The 21,382-nt window shown below is 44.3% G+C and overlaps 1 protein-coding gene across 1 annotated transcript; it reads left to right on the top strand.

The window, feature by feature from the left end:
• The first annotated feature begins 226 nt into the window (after positions 1 to 226).
• Positions 227 to 901, top strand: LOC145814754 (protein FAR1-RELATED SEQUENCE 5-like). Its single transcript, XM_082911745.1, has one exon. The coding sequence runs from the start codon at positions 227 to 229 to the stop codon at positions 899 to 901; it is 675 nt and encodes a 224-aa protein (XP_082767871.1).
• The last annotated feature ends 20,481 nt before the right edge of the window (positions 902 to 21,382 follow it).

Consider the following 21,382-nt stretch of genomic DNA (forward strand, 5'->3'; position numbering starts at 1 on the left):
TGGGGGTTTTTCTTCAATTTTGAAAATTTTTGATGCCTTATACCACCAATGTATATATTTCAAGGCACAAATTATTATTTTTAAATAGTCTCAGTTTAGTTATTGGTTGTTTATTTATTTTTGTTTAAGAACTAAATTAATTCCTGTTTATTTATTGCCTTTTTATTTATTTTTGTTAAAGAACTTTTTAATTTGTTATATATATATATATATATATTGTAGAGATATGGATGAAGAAATATGGAGTGGTTCTTCAAGTGAGGGCATTAATGAAATTAATATTGAGAATGAAATGGAGGAAACAGAAAATGTAGAAGTCGAAACTGAAAATGTAGAAGTTGAAACTGAGGATCCTAAGGTGGAAATGATGTTTAAGTCAAGTGATGAAATTTATGAATATTATGCAACGTATGGGAAGAAAAATGGTTTTGTGGTGTCTAAGAAAAATTGTGAAAAGGGAGGCGATGGGGAGAAAAAATATATAACTCTTGCTTGTACTCATGCTGGGAAGGCAATAATCAAAACAAGCAATCCAGTTAAATTACAGCCACAAACAAGAACGGGATGCAAAGCTTGCATTAATGCAATTCTACAACCCGATGGAATGTGGCTATTGCGATCCTTAGTACTTGAGCATAACCATAAAATGAGTCCAACCAAATCTCATTTTTTCAAGCAAAATAGGATACTTGAGCCACATGTGAAGAGGAGACTTGAATTAAATGATAGAGGGGGGATTAGGATGAACAAAAATTTCAGTTCACTTGTGTTGGAAGCTGGAGGGCGTGAGAAGTTGTCATATTTAGAGACAGATTGTAGGAATCATATAGACAAAGTTCATCGTTTACGACTTAAGGAAGGAGATGCCACTGTAATGTATAATTATTTTGTGAAACAATAAAATTTCGTAGCAATGATTGGTTACTTAGGTTGTATAAGGAAATACATCGATCGGTACCTGCGTTTGTCAAAGACATTTTTTGGGCAGGAATGTCGACCACACAGCGTAGTGAAAGCATGCACGCATTCTTTGATGGGTACATTAACTCGAAAACCACTTTGAAACAATTTGTGGAGCAATATGAAAATGCTATGGCAAAGAAGGTTGAAAATGAAAATGGTGAAGAATTCAATTCTCTCAACTCATACATCCCATGCATAACTCAATATCCATTTGAAAAGCAATTTCAAAATGCTTACACAATTGCAAAATTCAAAGAGTTCCAACTGGAGGTTGTAGGAAAGATTTATTGCAATTTGTCTCTGTGTTCAGAAGATCTTAATTTTTCTGTGTATGAAGTAAGTGAAGATGTTCCCTTTGTAGCAATCTGAATTTAGTGCGCCTTCACATATGGGATTTGTTGATCTTGGTACACAAGAGAGTATTAAAATCAATGTAAGAAACTTGTTGGATTTATTGATTTCTTTTATAGCTAGATTTTGTTAGTTTATTGTTGGATTTATAATTTTATGGGTGCTTGTTATATTGCAGGAATCTGAAATGTTGGCTCCAAGTTTCGGGCAACAAAACATACTCCAAGGACACTTGTCATCCCAAGTACATAATATTCCATTTTGTATTTTATTAACGTGGCTTAAACAAAAATTTAATAGTTATGTCATTTATTTTATTTTATTTTTTTGGTAGGGACATCATCATCCATCTCAATCTTGGATGTTGGGCAATTCAAGTTTCACGAAAATGTTGAATGATATGGCGCAGTCACAATCTGAAAATCCCAAACGAGACAAAGATGAAAGAAGTTGAAGATGTCAACAATGACAATGTTTCTTGGACCTATATTAATTTATTTTTAATTTACCATTGGCAATATTTGTATGACTTCTAGGCAAGCCGATGTTGAAGCATTGTCATTTTGTGTAAGCTTATTGTACGGGGAGCAAATATTCCGGCAAGCCCATACTCCTTTCTTCTGAGCTCCGTTGATGTCCGATCACCTGCGAGCAAATAACGGTGAGCTACCCGATGGTGTGTGGCCGGAAAAACCCTCCGACGATCAAGTTAGCACACACCTTAGGATGGAGAGAGAGAGAGAGAGAGGAGTGTAAGAGTGTAGGAGTTTTCTTACAAAGTGTTCGTCTATCGCGTATGGGGGGCGCAGACATGCTTATATACCCTCTGCGCCCCATATCCACTCCCAGTCAACTCCTGACACGTGGCTCTGTTATCCCATCTGTCAGCATAAACCTTGCTGAACATCACATAATCTCAACTACCTGCCTTCTCAACCGGAGCCCGGCAGCCGAGCTTCTCTAACCACGGCCGGGCTGTGCTTAATATCCAAGCACTTCACTGGCCAAGGCCAAGGAAGACCGGGCTAGGTGGCATCTCGACAAAACCTAGCCCGGGGCACCTCCTGTGGTCGGCCTTCCTGCCGATCAAATGATTACCTCGGCTAACCACCCCTTTCCGGGCGCCGGTCACTCAGCTTGACTGGCTCCTCCATTGTCTGATCAAGCAGCTCAGTCCACCCGAGCACTGCCTTGCCGAGTAGCTTCTTTACGGTCTAGTCGGCGCACGTTTGGCCCAACTCCTGCCCGGCCCAATTCCTGGCAGCCCGTCAACGGGCGAATCGCCGGTCATCTCGGCCCCATGCATCATTAGGCTCTCAGCCTGTTCGGCAGTTACCTCGGCCCAACTCCAGATCATAAATCTCCCTCTCAATTGCCCCTTAATTCCGTCCGCGCGAGCGTGACTAAGATTACCTATACTTTGACCGGGGTAACATTTCTTCGGTCTTCAAGAGACAAAGGGCGACCGGGCTAGTTAACATAACTGTCTGCAAACTTGCCCGGTTATACTCCTCGGCTGACGTCCCCTGCTTGGAAAGTAGCCCAGTTGGCTCTTCGACTCTTCAACCTGTCTCCTCAGTTCTGACGTCGCCATAAATGGGGACACGTGGCGGGCTGCCATTGGTTCTCGAGCAGCCAACTCGCCTTTTTTTCCAGAATTTGAATCTGGGCGGTCTCACCCTTGTCTATACATACAAGACCTCCCCAAACTCAACTTCCTCCTACTGCCATTCTGCTATTCGACTCCAGAGCTCTAGCATCTTTGTCCAAGCTTCATTTTCCGTTCTTTGCGTTTGTGTTCGAAGGAAAAGTAGCTGCCCCTCATTGGTAAGACCTTCGATCCCTCCTTTGCTACTATTTTCTGTAATATTACACACATTAGGGCATTAAAACGTAGCTCTTAGGGCATAGGCCATAGAAACCGTCCCAAACCTCCCACTGTTCTTGGTGTTCTTTATTTTCCTGAAGAACTGGGGCGGACCGGGCTCCTGGTCTTCATTTGATCCAAAAAACCAATCTAACCGAGCAAATAACATGTTTGCCTATATCCCAGCAAAAACCGAGATAACAAAAGGACTTGGCCGCTCAACCGGGCTAACATCTGGTCTGCTTGGGCGACCGAGCTCCTTAGTTAGATTAGACAACCGAGGTGGTTTGGCACTCTTAATGACCAAGCTAAAGTCCAGCTCCTTTCGCGCGACCGCGCTCACACTTACACTTGCCATCCTTTTCCTGCAGAGTCCAAGGGGACCACTGTCCATTCCTGAGGCTCTCAGGACCGAGCAGCAAATAATTACCACAGTGCCAAACCCCTCAACCGAGCTATACTAGGCCGGCCACAAATGGGGAAATTCCGCTTCTTAGTGGATACTCCGGCCGCGCTGGCTACGTTCAGGGAGGAGTACAGCGTCCCGGCCGATGTCCACCTAGAGCTCGCAGAAGAAGAGACCACGCCTTAGGGTAGAACAGAACAATGCCCCTTCACCGTGCTGTCGATCATCGAAGGAGGCCTCCGCTTCCCTCTAAACCCACTCATCACCGAGTTCCTACGCCGAACCGGGCTAACACCCACCCAAGTGTCCACCAACACTTACCGGATAATAAACGGCGTGCACGAGCTAAACAACCGGTTAGGCATAAGTCTAGGTTTAGCCGAGATCCTGTGCCAATACACCCTAGGCCACACCGGCGACGGTCTCGCCTATTATCTCAAGATTAGACCGGGCAGAGAGAAAATCGTGATCGGCACACCAGACAAGGATCTTCACGACGATGATTTCTTCTGGGTGTCTGGCAATTACGAGACAGCCGAGGTACCGGGCTGGATGATAAGCAAAAACTTTGGAAGCACATGTAAGCCGCGCAAACTATCTCGGTTAATACACTTTCCTAGTGTTTTTGTACTTAATCATTTTGTTTTTTGTTTCTTTTGCAGCAATCCAAGCCTTGCAAGCCAACTATCATTTCCCCAACGTAGAGGCAATCAGGACCGCGCTTCGTTATCGCGACCGAGATTGCAACCAATTGCTCGGCTACAGTCCCACATACAGATACTCCGCTCCCCGCCGGAGTAAAGTTACAGACTTCCTACGCGCTCCAACACCTCCACCAGATCCAACTCTGCCAGACGTTCCCCTCATTCGCCTGACAGAGGAACAAGAAATGGCCAAACGAAGCAGAATCAAGAACCTGCTCACCGCCACATCCGCCGAGATGCCGAGGGTTGTCACTCGTTCGCCAGCTGCCGGTCAATCCAGTGGCGCTGTGGTCGCCCTTGCCTCTCAAGCGACCGGGCAATCCAGCCGAGAACCTGCTCCACGACGTGCCGATAAAAGAGCTCGGGCAGACCCATCCGCCGAGCTAGTCGCCGAGCTGACTACCGAGCATCCATCCGACGCCCCCGTCCCAGTGCCGGCCTGGCGTCCACAGTTGAAGCACCGGGGTCAAGACATCCCGGCCACGACTTCGATCAAGGGCGACAAAGAGCATTTACTCGCCTTCGATCTTTCCAAAGCTCTTCTACTACCGAGCGACATGGTCGGCAGCGACCACGTCCCTGACACTCGGTTGGTCAAATCATCAGTGAAGTCTATGGCTAGGGTAAGTCAATGTTCCTCTGAAAATTTCACAAGTGTTTACCCGGTTCCTTTTCTAATCAACTTTACTTCTTACAAGCCATTCAGAAACACCATCTCGTATTGGAGCGCATCCATAGGCTTTGGCAAAAGGCCAATGACACAGCCAGCCAAGTTGAGAGCTTCCAAGCCGAGCTTGGCCGGGCAAAGTCTTCGCTTGAGATGGCAACTGCAGACAACAATAGACTGCTCGGTCAGCTGGATGCGGCCGAGAAAAAACGGGCTGAGCTCCAAGTCGAGGTAAACGCGCTGAAAAAGTCGAAGAAAAAAGAATGCCGGGCTGCCAACAACGCCGGCTTCAACGAAGCCGAGCAAAGCTACAAGAAGCAAGTCTTTGCAACACAAGACATCTACTTCAAGGCTGGTTGGAAGTCTTCCTGCGAGCATCTCGGCCAGGGCTCTGACACCGACGTGTTTGCCAATCCTCCTCCTGCTTCGCTACCGGTCTACCTCGTGCCTTACGCGAACGATGTCTTCAGCGCTTTGCAAGCTGAGGCCGAGGAAGGGCTTGAAGAAGGAGATGCTGAGACAGATTCGGAGGCAGAAGATGCCGGGGTGCAGGAGCCGCCCGGTCGTGAAGAGCTCGGTGCCCGAGACAACAGTCCAACCATAAACCTTGAAGCCGCCGAGGATGAGTTTACCAATCTCTCCCCCCTAGTTTAGTTTTTTTTTTTTTCTATTTTTGTATTTTTGCTTTCGCGCTTTTGATGTAACTGGGCTCTGTCCCCACCTTTTGTATTTACTTTCTTATCAATGAAAAAACTCAAATTTCGCTAAGTGTTTGCACGGTTGTTATCAATTCCATCTTCGGCAAATCAGCTCGGTATTAAATCATAGATTGAACAACACCTCGTTAACCGGAATTCATAACTCGGTTGAATACTTGGAACAAAACAAATTCTTAAACCGAAATAACCATCTCGGTTGGTAATAACAAAGTTGAACAAATCACCAACTCTTCCAACCGGAGTAAATCATCTCGGTTGGGAATCCTGAGTTGGACAAAACACCAATTCTTCCAACCGGAATCAATCATCTCAGTTGGGAACCCGCAGTTGGACAAAACACCAACTCTTCCAACCGGAGCAAACCATCTCGGTTGGGAATCCGAAGTTGGACAAAACACCAACTCTTCCAACCGGAATAAACCATCTCGGTTGGGAGTAATAAGTTGGTCAAAACACCAACTCTTCCAACCGGAGTAAACCATCTCGGTTGGGAGTCTTAAGTTGGACAAAACACCAACTCTTCCAACCGGAGTAAACCATCACGGTTGGGAGTCCTAAGTTGGACAAAACACCAACTCTTCCAACCGAAGTAAACTATCTCGGTTGGGAGTCCTAAGTTGGACAAAACACCAACTCTTCCAACCGGAGTAAACCATCTCGGTTGGGAGTCCTAAGTTGGACAAAACACCAACTCTTCCAACCGGAATAACTCATCTCGGTTTTTTACATTAAAACAACAGTCCAAGTGCTAAAGCAAAATGACTTCTATAGATTGACAAAAAGATTTACATTGTGAAGTGCAAGCCAAAAAATTCCTTTGCATAAGAAAAGAAAGCAAAAACTTAAAAGTAATACAGTTTCAGGTTGGCCGCATTCCATGGCCGGGGTATTGCTCTTCCCTCTAGATCCTCCAAGTGGTAAGCGCCCTTGCCCGCCAGACCGGTGATCTTGTAGGGTCCTTCCCAATTTGCCCCTAGTTTGCCTTCACCTAGCACTAGGGTGTCGCCCATAACTTTCCTCAAAACCCAATCACCAACTTTGAACGGTCTAGGGTGCACCGTCTTGTTGTATTTCTTTGAGAGCTCTTGTTGGTAAGCGGCCACATGGATGAGGGCCTTCTCCCGACGCTCTTCCACTAGGTCTAGCTCCAAGGCTATAGCCTCGGCGTTGAGTTCGGGCTCAAAACTCTCGCTTCGTAGGGTGGGCATGCCAACTTCCAAAGGTATGACCGCCTCCATGCCATAAGCCAAAGCAAACGGAGTTTCCCCGGTAGATCGCCGCGGGGTTGTTCGGTACGCCCAAAGGACGCTGGGTAACTCCTCAGCCCACTTTCCCTTTGCCTTCTCTAGCCGTTTCTTCAACCCATCCAAAATAGTCTTGTTCGATGCCTCGGCTTGACCATTGGACTGCGAGTAAGCCGGAGTGGAGTTGTAGAATTCAATCTTCAAATCTTCACAAAATCCTCGGAACAGGCGACCGTCAAACTGGGTGCCGTTGTCAGAGATCAAGATCTTTGGGACGCCAAACCGCGTGACCACGTTCTACCAGACAAACCGCTTCACGTCTTTTTCTTTGATGGTTGCCAAGGGCTCACCTTCAACCCATTTCGTGAAGTAATCTGTGGCCGCAATGAAGAATTTCCAGTTGCCCGGTGCTATTGGCAGTGGCCCCACTATATCTCGCCCCCACATGGCGAAGGGCCAAGGACTGGTGAGGGGGAGAAGTTCCCTAGCAGGCTGATGGATCTGATGGGCGAATTTCTGGCATTTTTCTCACTTGCGGACGTACTTTTGTGCGTCGGCCTGCATGCACGGCCACCAGTATCCCTGGGAAATAGCTCGGTAGGCCAACGACCTCCCCCCTATGTGGCTGCCACAAATGCCTTCGTGAATTTCGTACAAGAAGGCCTCCACACTACTCGGGTGCACGCACTTTAAATAAGGACCGGTGAAGGACTTTTTATACAACGCACCAGATGGAGAGAGCCAAAACCGCTCTGACTTCACCCGGACTTTGTGTGCTTCTTTCTTGTCAGCGGGTAGAGTCCGATCTCTGAGGAACAAGATTAAGGGGTCCATCCAGGAAGGACCCAGCGCGGCGCAAAGAACATCCGACTGCCCGGCGTCTTCAATGCTTGGCCGTGGAAGAAAGTCAATTAGCAGGGGGTTTGGAGACGTATAATCTACCATGGAAGCGAGGCCGGCCAGCTCATCAGCTCGGCTATTTTCTTCACGGCCAATCTGTTGGACTCTGATTGCTAGAAACTGCCTGATGTGTTCCCTTACCAGAGCTTGGTACTTCGCCATCCTGTCGTCCTTTGCTTCGTAAATCCCAGAGACTTGGTTAACCACAAGCTGGGAATCACTGTACACAAGTAGCTCGGCGGCCTTCATTTGAATAGCGCTCTTGAGCCCGGCAAGAAGGGCCTCGTACTCAGCCTCGTTATTAGATGCGGGGAAGCCAAGCGTGATAGAATGTTCAATGGTTAGGCCATCCGGGGAGATAAGAACGATACCTAGGCCGGCACCATGACGGTTGGACACTCCATCAACAAAAATCTTCCACATTTTCCCCACAAAAAGCTTCCAGCAGTCTGATGGGTCTTGAGAGTTGCGAAGGGCAATGGGATCACGGTTTCTCGGCTGTCTGGGTTCAAGTTCTGTGATGATTGGTTCCACTTCAGCCTCCCTTGGTGATTCGGCGCCGGACTCAGCAAGTCGGTCTGTAATGCTCAAGTCCGTAGGCGAATCATCAGGTTGCGGTGCTGTGCCGGCCGCAGGTCCTGAGCTCTGGGGTTCCACTTGTTCCTCCATTTCCTCCCCCCAATGTGATGCGGGACCGGATAGAGCAGATGGGTCGGAGATACTCAACTCCGTCGTCGCATCACCAGGTGGTAAAACCGTGCAAACTGAGGGCACTTCGACGGTGCGCACAAACTTCGCATCGCTACCTCCACCAACTGGTTGTATCTCGGATGGTCTTGTGTGCCTCTCATCATCTACCACGGTAATATCGACCGGGCATACCGGATGAGTGCCAAGTGAGAACTCGGCGATGAAGTCTGCCAAAGTCTGGGCTTCAGTGCGCGGCTGGAACTTCACATCAAACTGTCCCAACTCGACCGCCCACTTAAGAATTCGGCCTGAAAAGTCTGCCCGTTCAAACAAGGCCTTGAGGGGAAACTCAGTCAGTACGACGACGGTATAGGCATGAAAATAATGCGCCAACTTCCTTGAAGCCATCATTAATGCCAGCGCAAGCTTTTCCAGCGGCAAGTATCTCGTCTCAGCCGGCAGCAAGGTCTTACTGACATAAAAGATTGGGAAGTGCTTGATTCCTTCAGCGCAGACTAGCACCGCACTGACTGCATGCTGGGAGACAGCAAGGTAAAGGTAAAGTTCCTCACCCGGCCTTGGTGTAACCAACAGTGGCGGAGTAGACAGATATTCCTTGAGCTCAGCCAAAGCTCGGTCACACTCTTCGTCCCATGAGAACTTTGACTTCAATGCTTGAAAGAAAGGGCGGCAGGGATCTGATGACCGGCTTATAAACCGATTAAGCGCGGCGGCCATCCCGGCCAGATGCTGCACGTCCTTAGCCGAGTTGGGCTACTTCAACTCTTGCACGGCTCTGATCTGAGTAGGGTCTGCTTCGATGCCTCGGTTCGTGACTAGGAACCCCAAAAATTTTTCGAATCCCACGCCGAAGGCACACTTCGACGCATTCAAGCGCAGCTTGTGCTTCTTCAGAATGGAAAACATCTCGGCTAAGTCGGACAAATGGTTTGCCTCATGTCGGCTCTTTACCACCATATCATCGATGTAAGCCTCTATTGTCCGGCCAAGCAAAGGAGCAAACATTTTGGTCACCATCCTCTGAAAGGTTGCCCCGGCGTTTTTCAAACCAAAAGGCATGACTCGGTAGCAGAAGAGTCCCCTTGGAGTCGTGAAAGAGGTGATCTCTCGGTCAGGCCCATGCATGGCGATCTGTTGGTAGCCGCGGTAGGCATCCAAGAAACTGAGCCTATTATGTCCAGCCGTCAAGTCCACGAGCTGGTCAATTCGCGGCAAAGGGAAACTATCTTTGGGACAAGCTCGGTTGACTGTCTTATAGTCGACACAAACTCGCCACTTTCCATTCTTTTTCGGCACCACTACTGTGTTGGAAATCCACCGAGGGTAGTGCACTTCCTGAATTGCGCGTGCCTCAAGCAGGTTCTTTACCTCCTCTGCAACTACCTCAGCGTGATGCAGTGCCGATCTCCTTGTTCACTGGATGACTGGCTTTGCTCCAGGGAAGACATTGAGGTGATGGCACATAAAACTTGGGTCGAGGCCAGGCATGTCGTAAGGCGACCACGCGAAGACTTCGATGTTGGCCATCAAAAACTCAACCATCGCGGTCCTCTCTATGGCCGTGAGACTCGAACCGAGCAAGAAGAACTTGTCCGGCTGTTCTGTATCAATTCGCACTTCAACCAATTCCTCAACAGCCTTGTCTTCGGCCTTGGTGCCAACATCATCCAGGACACCCTGGTCCTCCGGTCCCTCAATCATTTGAACGAATCCTTTGGCAGCCCGGCTCCCGTTGACCACCATGAAGCACTGCTTGGACATGACCTGATCGCCCAAAATCTCCTCGATTACCTCCATAACCGAGGGGAATCTCATCACCTGGTGGTAGGTCGATGTTACGGCTTGCATAGCTTGAAGCCATCCCCTTCCAAGGATAAGGTTGTACGTCGAAGGCACTGTAGCACCCAAAACTCCACTTGCTTGACCACGGATCCCGCTTTGACCGGCAGGATAATCTTTCCCAAGGGCCACTCCGGTTGCGAGTTAAATCCAACCAGTGGCAAAGTCGCCGAAGCCAAGTCTGTCTCACGGAGTTTGAGCTGCTTGAACGCATCATAATACATGATCTCGACCGAGCTTCCCTGATCGATCAAGATCCGTCTAACATCGAATTCTTTGACGCGTAGTGTTACCACTAGGGCATCGTTGTGCGGCATCTGAATACGCTCTAGATCCCTTGAGGTGAAACTAATTACATCTTTTTCTTCTGTCTTCCCCCTTTTGATGAAAGGCTGTACCGACAAAACTTCCCGCATATGTTCTGCCTTTTTTATCTTGCCCCGGAGTTCGCAAACACGCTCCGGTTCTACGATGCCATGGATGACATTAATGACTCCCTATGGTGGTGCGTCTCAGTCATCCTGTCCCCTGGGATCGACCGGAGCCTGATTCGGCTTTACGCCGCCATCAATGTAAAGATCTAGATGCCCGGCCGCGACCAGCTCTTCTAAGTGTTGTTGTAAAGGAAAACAATCCTCTGTACGGTGGCCCCTCTCCCGGTGGAATGTGCAACGATACCGCGGATTGTAGCCCTTCTGTCCATCGCCCAACTTAGAAGGAAACCGGACATACTCCTCGTCTCGGATTTCACTAAGTATGCGATAAATTGGAATCTTGAAGACCGTGGTGATGCCAGTCCTCGCCTTCAATCTTCTGTTAGCATCCGCCACATCATCTCGGGCGTAGTCATCCCGGTCGTTCCGACGTCCTCTACCTCGGTTTTTGCGATTCGAGCCACGGTCTGATTCCTCTGCTCGTTCATTTGTGCGGCTGGACTCTTGCCCAACTGCATGCACCTTGCCTGCTGTCTTTTTGTCTATTGCTACCGGTATTACCTTCACAGTAGAAGCTGACGCGTCGGAGGTATTGCATGCACCTTGCCTGCTGTCTTCTTGTCTATTGCTACTCGGATGTGCTCATTGATACGCTGCATGAGTTGGCCCATGGAGGTCAGTTGGTGTATGGTCAGCGAGTCCCGCAATCTATGGCCGACCAGGAGACCACGCTTATATTGCGTGATTGCGAGGTTGACCGGGCAGTCCAAGATCTCGTTGAAGGTTTCCCAGTACCTTGAGTTGTACGCCTTCAGTGTGTCGCACGGTTCCATCTTGACACTTAACAAGTGATCGACTTCCTTCGGTGTTTTTGTGTTAGTTTTGAAGCGTGTAACAAACGCCTCGGCCAACTGATGCCACCTTTGTATGCTCCCTTCCGGCAACCTCTCGAACCACTTTAAGCCCAGCTCGCCTAAACTTGACGGGAAGATTAGGCACATAAGTCCGTCATTTCGCCTATGTCCGGCCATAACCTGTCGGAAGTGGCTCACATGCATGTAAGGATCGGTTTTTCCGTCGTAGAGTGTGAACTTAGGCTGGTGGAAGCCTGCCGGAAGCAGTGTTGTTTCTATTTCCAGGGAGAAAGGGGTGGCGCTCAGCCTGGCCAAGTCCGTATCTTCAAAGAGTGGCACTGCTTGGCGGGGTAGAGGCATTCCGACCTCCTCGCTGGCGTGAACCCCATAGGATAACCGCTGGAACGCCGGTATTCTCTGAGCTTCGCGCCGGCGAGCCCGCTCATTTAAAACTGCCCGCAAATCCTCTGATTGAGCGGAGTAAGAGTACCTCGACGTCGTCTCCGGACGTGAGGGTTTGTAGGTGCTGTCTTGCGCGCTAGACTTCTCTGCACCCACATCGGAATCACCAACCTGGTAACTTCTGGTAATAGATATGGACTGAGTACGTTGCTGACTTTGTCCGCCTGAATGGCGGGATGGGGTGCGCTCACTGTGGTCTCCCACTCCAGCTACACCTTTCCCTTTGACATGCCGCTTCAGATCCTCCATCTCCGCTGCCATTCGCCGGATGACAGCATCTTGGTCCCTCAACTTACTTTCCAGTCGCCTGGCGTGTGAGTCTCTCCTCCGCCGGTGACCGTCTGGACTCTGCGAATGACCATGACTTCTTCCACGCTTATCCCGCGCATCTACTGACTGTCCTCCAGTGGGCATCCCCAAGTCTGCCATTGGATGGATGGCGGGAGGACCTTCTCTCCTTCGGGTGAACTCCGGGGTGGCTCCGTCTATGGCAGACAACGGAAACTCGTCGTTGTTCGCCATGGACGGCGATCAGATGAACCTGGAAGACAAGGTTTTGTCTGTCAGGATTCCCACAGACGGCGCCAATTGTACGGGGAGCAAATATTCCAGCAAGCCCGTACTCCTTTCTTCCGAGCTCCGTTGATGTCCGATCACCTGCGAGCAAATAACGGTGAGCTACCCGGCGGTGTGTGATCGGAAAAACCCTCCGACGATCAAGTTAGCACACACCTTAAGATGGAGAGAGAGAGAGAGAGAGAGAGAGAGAGAGAGAAGAGTGTAAGAGTGTAGGAGTTTTCTTACAAAGTGTTCGTCTGTCGCGTATGGGGGGCGCAGACATGCTTATATACCCTCTGCGCCCCATATCCACTCCCAGTCAACTCCTGACACGTGGCTCTGTTATCCCATCTGTCAGCATAAACCTTGCTGAACATCACCTAATCTCAACTGCCTGCCTTCTCAACCGGAGCCCGGCAGCCGAACTTCTCTAACCACGGCCGGGCTGTGCTTAATATCCAAGCACTTCACTGGCCAAGGCCAAGGAAGACCGGGCTAGGCGGCATCTCGGCAAAACCTAGCTCGGGGCACCTCCTGTGGTCGGCCTTCCTGCCGATCAAATGATTACCTCGGCTAACCACGCCTTTCCGGGGGCCGGTCACTCAGCTTGACTGGCTCCACCATTGCCTGATCAAGCAGCTCGGTCCACCCGAGCACTGCCTTGCCGAGCAGCTTCTTTACGGTCTGGTCGGCGCACGTTTGGCCCAACTCCTGCCCGGCCCAATTCCTAGCAGCCCGTCAACGGGCGGATCGCCGGTCATCTCGGCCCCATGCATCATTAGGCTCTCAGCCTGCTCGGCCGTTACCTCGGCCCAACTCCAGATCATAAATCTCCCTCTCACTTATGTTGTTGAGTTGTTGAAGCATTGTCATTTTGGTATAAGCTTATGTTGAAGTATTGTCATTTTGATGTAGGTTTATGTTATTGAACTATTATATATTGGCAATATATAAATTCTTTTTGTTATTCCTTGGATTATATTCTTTGTGAGTTTTCACTAAAATGAATTCACTTGAATTGCTACCCTACAATATTTGTTGTTGATATAACATGGAGGTTCCAGCCAACATTTTCCTCCTTTCCTTTACTTTTCTTTTCTTTTTTCCTTTTCTTTTTATTTTTTATTATTTTTTATTTTTTATTTTTTTATTTTTTTTATTTTCCTGGGTGGGACCCACCCTATTTGTTGTTGATATAATAGGAAGGTTCAGCCAACGACTTCTTCCATCACGTTTCATTTTATTTCCTTACCAGGTGGGACCCACCTTTTCTTGAAGGTTTTCCTGAAGCCCTTTCCTGAAGCCTAGCATTACTGAAGTAGAAAAGGAATTAGATAGACAAGTCACCGAGTTAACCGTTGAGTTAAATCGGAATCGAATAATGACATAATAAATATATTAAAATTATATTTAAATAAAAATATAAATAATAAAATTATAAATTAAAAATATTAAATTATCCTAAATATTTTTCCTAATGTTTTTTTTATTGAAAAATATAATAATATATTTTAAAATATTATTAATTTTAATTTTGGAAGAGGAAATCAAATATTTAATGTTTTCTCCATATGATTTTAATTCAAATAATTTGATTGAAAGAAGAGTAAAAATTTTAGAGGGCTATCAAAATTTCAAGTCTCTCTATAATATATTTGATTGAATTCCAAGACTTTCACAATAATTTCAAGCACTTATGCCCTGTTTGGTGTAGTTGTAGGAAAGTGATTATAAATTATAACTTAACAGATTATAAATTATAACCTTAAATATAAGTTGGTAAGATGTTTGGTATAGTTGTGAGATTATTGATTTAATCAACAGAATAGTATTTGGTTGAATAAGCTATAAACTAACTTTTTACCGTGAAATGTCCTTTTTAACTTTATAAGATATAAAAATAGTTATTTTTTCATTTTCTTCAGTTTTTAAAAAAAAAATTTGTTTCATTAATGAAAGTTAATATAATTAGTATCAATTAATATAAAAATTTATACATTTCATTACAACAATTGTTATTTCATTTTTTTTATTTCATTTAATTAATGTTATTTCATTTTTTTATTCATTAACATCGATTAGCAACAATTGTTTTTTTTTTAATACAATACCAAAGAATTTTATATCAATATAAAATTCTTTTAATAGAAGTTATTTAATTGAAATAAATTGTGCAATTTATTTCTTTATTTAAATTGTGCAATTATGAAATTTATATCAATATTAATTGTGAAATAAATTGTGCAATTTATTTAATGGATATAAATTGCAAAACCCTAGCCACCGCTGGTGGTCTGCAAGATCGTCACGCCGTCGATCGTCACGTCGTCAATCGTTATCATCATCATCACCATTTCAAATCATGATGTGGTTTCAGAGAGAGAGAGAGAGAAACTCGGCGATGCAGCAATGGGTTGCTACGACGCAGCGGCGATGGCCTGCAATGGCAAGGCGGTGTCTTGAGACGCAACCGGAAACAACAGTCGATAAGAGCAGCGAGAAGGAGATATCTAGGTCTGTGTTGCATTCTCGCCCGATAGAGAATGTGGAAAGGAGGCGACAGAGGCGGCGATCGCAGTGCATGTAAGATAGAGGAAGGGTTTGCGGTTTAGATTGTGAAGAGAGAAAGTACGAAGAAAGAGAGTGAGGGTTAGGGTTTGGTTCTAGAATGAGGCATATATATATATATATATATATGTATATTCGAGGGACAGTTTGAGAGAAAGAGAGATCGTTACGTGGTCTCACACCATCGGAAATTGAGTTTCACTCACTCTCTCTCTCTCTATGGATGTGAACAGTGTTTGGTTGTGGATTTATATATTTGTTTTTTGGTAATATTTACGCCCCCTCAAAACTCAACTGTCCGCTTAAGCTGTTTCTGTAAGCACCTTTTAGTCAGCTTAGAGATTTAAGCTAAAAATTACTTAAAATAAACTATAATCCATATCTGAAAAGTTATATCAAACACTCCAAAATCACTTATAACCACTTATTTTAAGCGATAAATGGATTTAAGCTGAAAATAAGCTCTATCAAACAGGCACTTAATGAGATTCCTCACAAAAGGAGACCCTTGAAAGAGAGTTTCCAATTAAAATTTTCTTATAATATATATATATACTAGAGATTGCCCGTGCCTGAAGGCACTATCTAATAAAATTCTTATATGACAATCTATGTGTTGCAAAAATGTTAACGACCATAAAAATGCTTTATGAAAAGTGTCTCAAAGTTGTGATCAAACAACCAAAAATGTTTAGGATCAATCAATCAACCAACAAAGGCTAAATGATTTTTCGCAAAACTTTTAAAAGAAATTATGTAGCATACCTAAACAAATATAGCCCTAAATAGTATATCAAAAAACTATAGAAAGACCACTATATGAAACTTTTGATTGGTTCAAGATAACCTGCGAAAATACAATAAAGAATTCAAATCAAAAGCTACATTGATCACAAATTGTTCTAGGACCATCTCGGATGAAACAAACATAAATTTTTAGTAATCACTATTAAACTAAAAATAAAATAATCAAATTTAGATGTGTAAACTAATCCACAAAACAGTGCCATTTGTAGACCTCAAGTACCATCAACACCAACCTTGAGGAAAAAAACAAAAAAGAAATTAGTAAAATCCCTTAATCAAACAATAACCAAATAACAAAGAATTAGTAACCAAAATAATAACCCTACATATGTCATTATCCACTATCTAACAAAATTTTAACAAAGATATTCTCATAGACCCAGTGAACTTAGCTAGGTGAATGGAAGCATAAACAGGGGAGAAACAGAATTCCTCCACCCCTTTATGGTTAGATATACTCATTACACAATGTAAAAAAAAAAAGTATTAAATAACATATGGTAGAAAAAGATAATGAAACATACGATACAATGTGCTTACTTTATGGATGTTACTCCTCTATGACCTGAGCTTTAAAAAAAACAAAACAAAACAAAAAACAAACAAACAAAAAAATAATGAGCAAAACAATTAATAAATAGCAAGAAATTTACATTAAAAAAGTAAATGAAAAAATAAATTGAAGAAAAATCAACTCACCACAAAAGTATCAAAAGTTTGTTTTTGTGTTAGTATATGTGAGTGAAAATAAACCAGGAAAAAAAAAACAAAACAAAAACAAAGAAACAGGGAATTCCAAAATGAGATAAGAGAGGTACTTCTGAGACTCATAGGTAGTAGGATTGAGTTTCAAAATCTTCCTTGGGAGCTTTTCTTTATCAACTGATGATGAAAGCAAATTCACGTCAAGTAAATACATGGTTATTCAAATGATAGCAAACAAATAAATACCAAAAAAATAAACTGTTAGGCAAAAAAAATAAAACAATTGACCACAACTTAGAGCACAATTGTTCGGACAAATATAGGGAAAAACTCTTTTCTTGAAAAATTAAATTAAATATAATGGGCATAGGCATGGGTCTTTTTTTTAAAACTAAGAATTATAAACAGAGTTAATATACCTTCATTGTTGTTGGATAGAGATAGAGATTCTTTTCTACAGATATTGGCTAGAGAGAGAGAGAGGGAGGAGGTAACCGTATGTACATATGTATGAGGGTGATGTGAAATTTTTAATACTATCTATCTCCAGATGTAGAAATAGAAATCAATAGAATTTCTAAGATGTAGAAATCAATAGTAGACAAAACGTTCACCAAACTCATGTCAATAGCAATAGCAATAACAAAACCCATCTAGTACTATAAAACCATCTAGTAAACAAAACTCAAGTCAATAACAAAACCCACATTCACCAAAGATATAGAAATCAATAGCAATAACAACTAAGGCAAACACTTCACCATAAACACAATCCTAAATATTAGCCCAATACACTAAAATATTAGCACCAATTTACAAAACTCATCCATGTCATAATGGGTATAATTAACCACTAATCAGGGAAAGATCCATCTAAAATGCTCAGAAATCTTTGGATTCTCAAAATCTGATTATCAAGGAAGTACTCTGCTTTGATTAATCAAAAGTTTATGAAATTTCAAATACGCTCAACTGCTCTTACCATACAAACCAACACAATTCAAAAACCCACTTTTCATATAAAACCTAATATGGTTCTCTCTCTCTCTCTCTCTCTCTCTCTCTCTCTCTCTCTCTCTCTCTCTCTCTCTCTCTCTTTCTCTCTCTCTCTAATTCTCCACCATATTCTTATATTTGTATGTATAGGTGAATGTATATACGTACATACATATGTATGAGGGTGATGTAAAATTTTCAATGCTACCTATCCCAGATGTAGAAATAGAAATCAATAGAATTTCTAAGATGTAGAAATCAATTGCAGACAAAACCTTCACCAAACTCAAGTCAATAGCAATAGCAATAATAAAACCCATCTAGTATTGTAACCCATCTAGTAAACAAAACTCAAGTCAATAACAAAACCTATAGCGATCCCGGGTTTACCCTTGTTGTATAGTGATCCGGACATGTGTCCGTGGATGTTGGTAGTTGTTTATTATCTTGTTTACATCCTTTCATACTTTGTATTTGAGTTATAGGATGTGTTGAGCGGGTTTGTTACAGGTTGGTTGAGTTTAGAAACCAAAACTAGTTGCCCAGATTTTTGGCCTGTACGCTCGAGCGGAGGTGTTGGCGCTCGAGCGTAGATTACATCCATCCAGTATCTTGTTGTGCAGTGTTGTGAGCTCGAGCGTAGGGTTGGGAGCTCGAGCGGAGGCCTGGTTCTGCAAAAGTGCTGGGCGAGTGCATTCTGCGCTCGAGCGGGAGGTTGGCCGCTCGAGCGGAAGTCTGTGAGTGGCCGCTCGAGCGGGGTGTTTTAAGCTCGAGCGGAAGACTGGGTTTAAGTCCCGAAATTGTGACTTTTCAAATCACTTTTTCACTTTCTCTTCTCTCTCTTACTTTTCCAAAAACACCATTGTTGAGTCTTTCTCTCTAGATACTACCTTCTCTCTAGGTTTTGATCTAGTAGGAGTGATTTACTCACCTTTGGCCTTTACAAAAAAGTTGTTGATCGTCGAGGGCTTCATTTTAATCTGAAAATCACGGGTTTTGGAGCACGTTGGGTTTTGTCGTCTTCTCCTTTGGGACTCCGAATTTGAGGTAGGGATAACCTACTCCTCTCTATGGGTTTTGTCTTTAAATTTTGGTATTTTGAGATGTTGGGGTTGGTTTGGTAATTTTGTGAAAGTTTGGGGCTTTTGTGTAATTTTACAAAAGTTGGGGTTTTATTCATAGTAAACCTAGATGCATGTTTGGCATGGAAAATGGAATTAATGTTGAATCATTGATGAAAATGGGACCTAAGGGTTGAAATGTTAATTATGGGAATTGACCTAATTACATTGTTTAATTAATTGGGATAATTAATTGAGAGGAATGAAGGAATGAAATGTTGATTGAATATCCATTGTGCATTTATTTTCTGTTTAGAAATAACTGCTTTGGGCTATCGGTGGAGGATAGTCGTGATTGTTGTAGACAATGCTTGATGATTAAGTAAACTGAAACTAATCAATGGAATGTGTCATGGAACTTGACGGTTGATAGAATACATTAAATGTGTGTATTGTGTGATTGTATATAGAACCAATGTGTTTATATGCGTTATGTGTAGAGGAGGAGATAGGGGATGTACTCCGCGGTTTAGGGGAAGATAGGGGATGGACCTCTAAACCGGATAGGTATTTGGAGGAGATAGGGGATGTACTCCGTAGACAGAGCTCATATGCTTGTCTAGAGAAGTGAAGATAGAGCTCATATGCTTATCTTTGTGAAGTGTTGTGAAGTGTGGATATTGTTGATATACATATCTGTTGTGAAGTGTGGATACAGCTTGTATGCTTATCTGTGGATATTGTTGATATACATATCTGTTGTAGAGTGTGGATACAGCTTGTATGCTTATCTGTGGATATTGTTGATATACATATCTGTTGAGAATGTGGATATAGCTTTTATGCTTATCTGAATGTGAGATATAGTCTTTATACATATCTGTGGAAATGATGATAGAGCTAGCATGCTTATCTGTTGAAAAAGGGAAAATGAAAAGTAATTGGGACTTGTAAGTCGTTGACATAAATATGTAATTTATGTGATTGAATCAGTATTGACCAACTATCAATTGCTAATGTTTTAGTCATTGTCCATGGTTGGTTTAGTGTATTTCTACTGGGCTGTGGCTCACCCTATATGGGAATATCATTTTCAGGTACAAGAAGCATGCCACCTCCAAGGACGTAGCTGGGAGGCTAGTGGCGGGCATAGTTTTGTCGTTTTACTTTTGATGTATTACATGTAATTTCAAGCCAAGGGCTTAATGTGTAAACGAGTTAGAACTCTTTGTTGTAACCAAGTGTTAACTTGGAAAGCTGTAAGCCCGTAGGGCATTTTGTTATGAGGTTAACATGTAATACTTATGTCTTATCTGATGGGTTTATTGTTATTATTTTGAGGGCGTTACAACTTGGTATCAGAGCGTACCGGGTTCGAATACTTTGGGTACGTGGGAAGTGATTAGGATCACAATGGGTTTGTCTCGCTTGATAGAGACTTAGATGTAGTATCATATGCTATGTGCTCAATTGATAACATGCTTATGTGACTATGTGGGTATGGGATTTAATTTCTAGGATGTTGATTGGATCCTTGAGTTTCTGGGAGTCTTGTTGGAAAAGCACTTGATCAATGCTGTTTCTAACCGGAACTCTAGTGACGTCTCGGGACTATCATTATCCGGAAATGAAGTTCGTAAGTGCTTATGTGTTTATGTGCTTATGTGGAGTGAATTACAGTTGTCCATGCATTAGGACGTGAGTGATTAGTTTCGGCACACCTATGAATGTGCTAACGTTCTGTGTTGCCTTTATTAGGATGTCAGGACGAGGAAGAGGTGCTAGGCGTGGTAGACCTGCGAGGCAGGAAGTACCGTTACAGGGTGAGATCCCGGCAGTGCAGGAGGGAGTTGGGCAGGCCAATGTGGCTGAGCCAGTAGGTCAGCAGGCTATGGGTGCCTTGGCCAGAGAGATAGCAGGAGCTTTAGGTATTCTTAGAGCTGGGAATCAGGCAGTTGAGGCAGGGCCTTCCTTCTTGAAGAGGGAGTTCTTTCGGTGTAATCCGGACGAGTTTATCGGGGATCCTAAAGAGCCGCTTAAGGCAGATGAATGGCTCGAACAGACAACGAAGACGTTTGAGATGCTTGGCATCGAGGACGGAGCACTGAAAGTGACCTTGGCATCCTTCCAGCTGAAGGGAGATGCGGGTCAATGGTGGAAATACGAGAAGGCTCGTGTTGGTGGTACTTGGGAGGCGTTTATAAATGCTTTTCAGGAGAGGTTTTTATCAGCAGCAGCTAGGGAGAAGTTGAGGGATCAGTTTAGCCGGCTTAATCAGCAGGGCTTGTCAGTGGCCGAGTTTGAGGCTACTTTTACCAGTCTGTCTAGGTTTGCACCTGAACTGGTGGCGTCTGAGGAACGCCGTTGCTATGAGTTTGAGCGGAAGTTGAGGCGGGGCCTCAAGTTGAGAATTGGTGGGTCTTATATTCGAGAATATAGACACCTAGTGGACGCTGCAGCTCATATGGAGCTTATGATGCAGGAGGAGGATAAGGGTCAGAGAGGCTCCAAGAGGAGCCAGGATAGTCAAAGTGATGGCAGGAGACAGAAGGGTTATAACCCTCAG

The sequence above is a fragment of the Camellia sinensis genome, chromosome 2, assembly GCF_055761805.1.
Source record: "Camellia sinensis isolate YWXY chromosome 2, ASM5576180v1, whole genome shotgun sequence".
In the NCBI taxonomy this organism is placed as follows: Eukaryota; Viridiplantae; Streptophyta; class Magnoliopsida; order Ericales; family Theaceae; genus Camellia; species Camellia sinensis.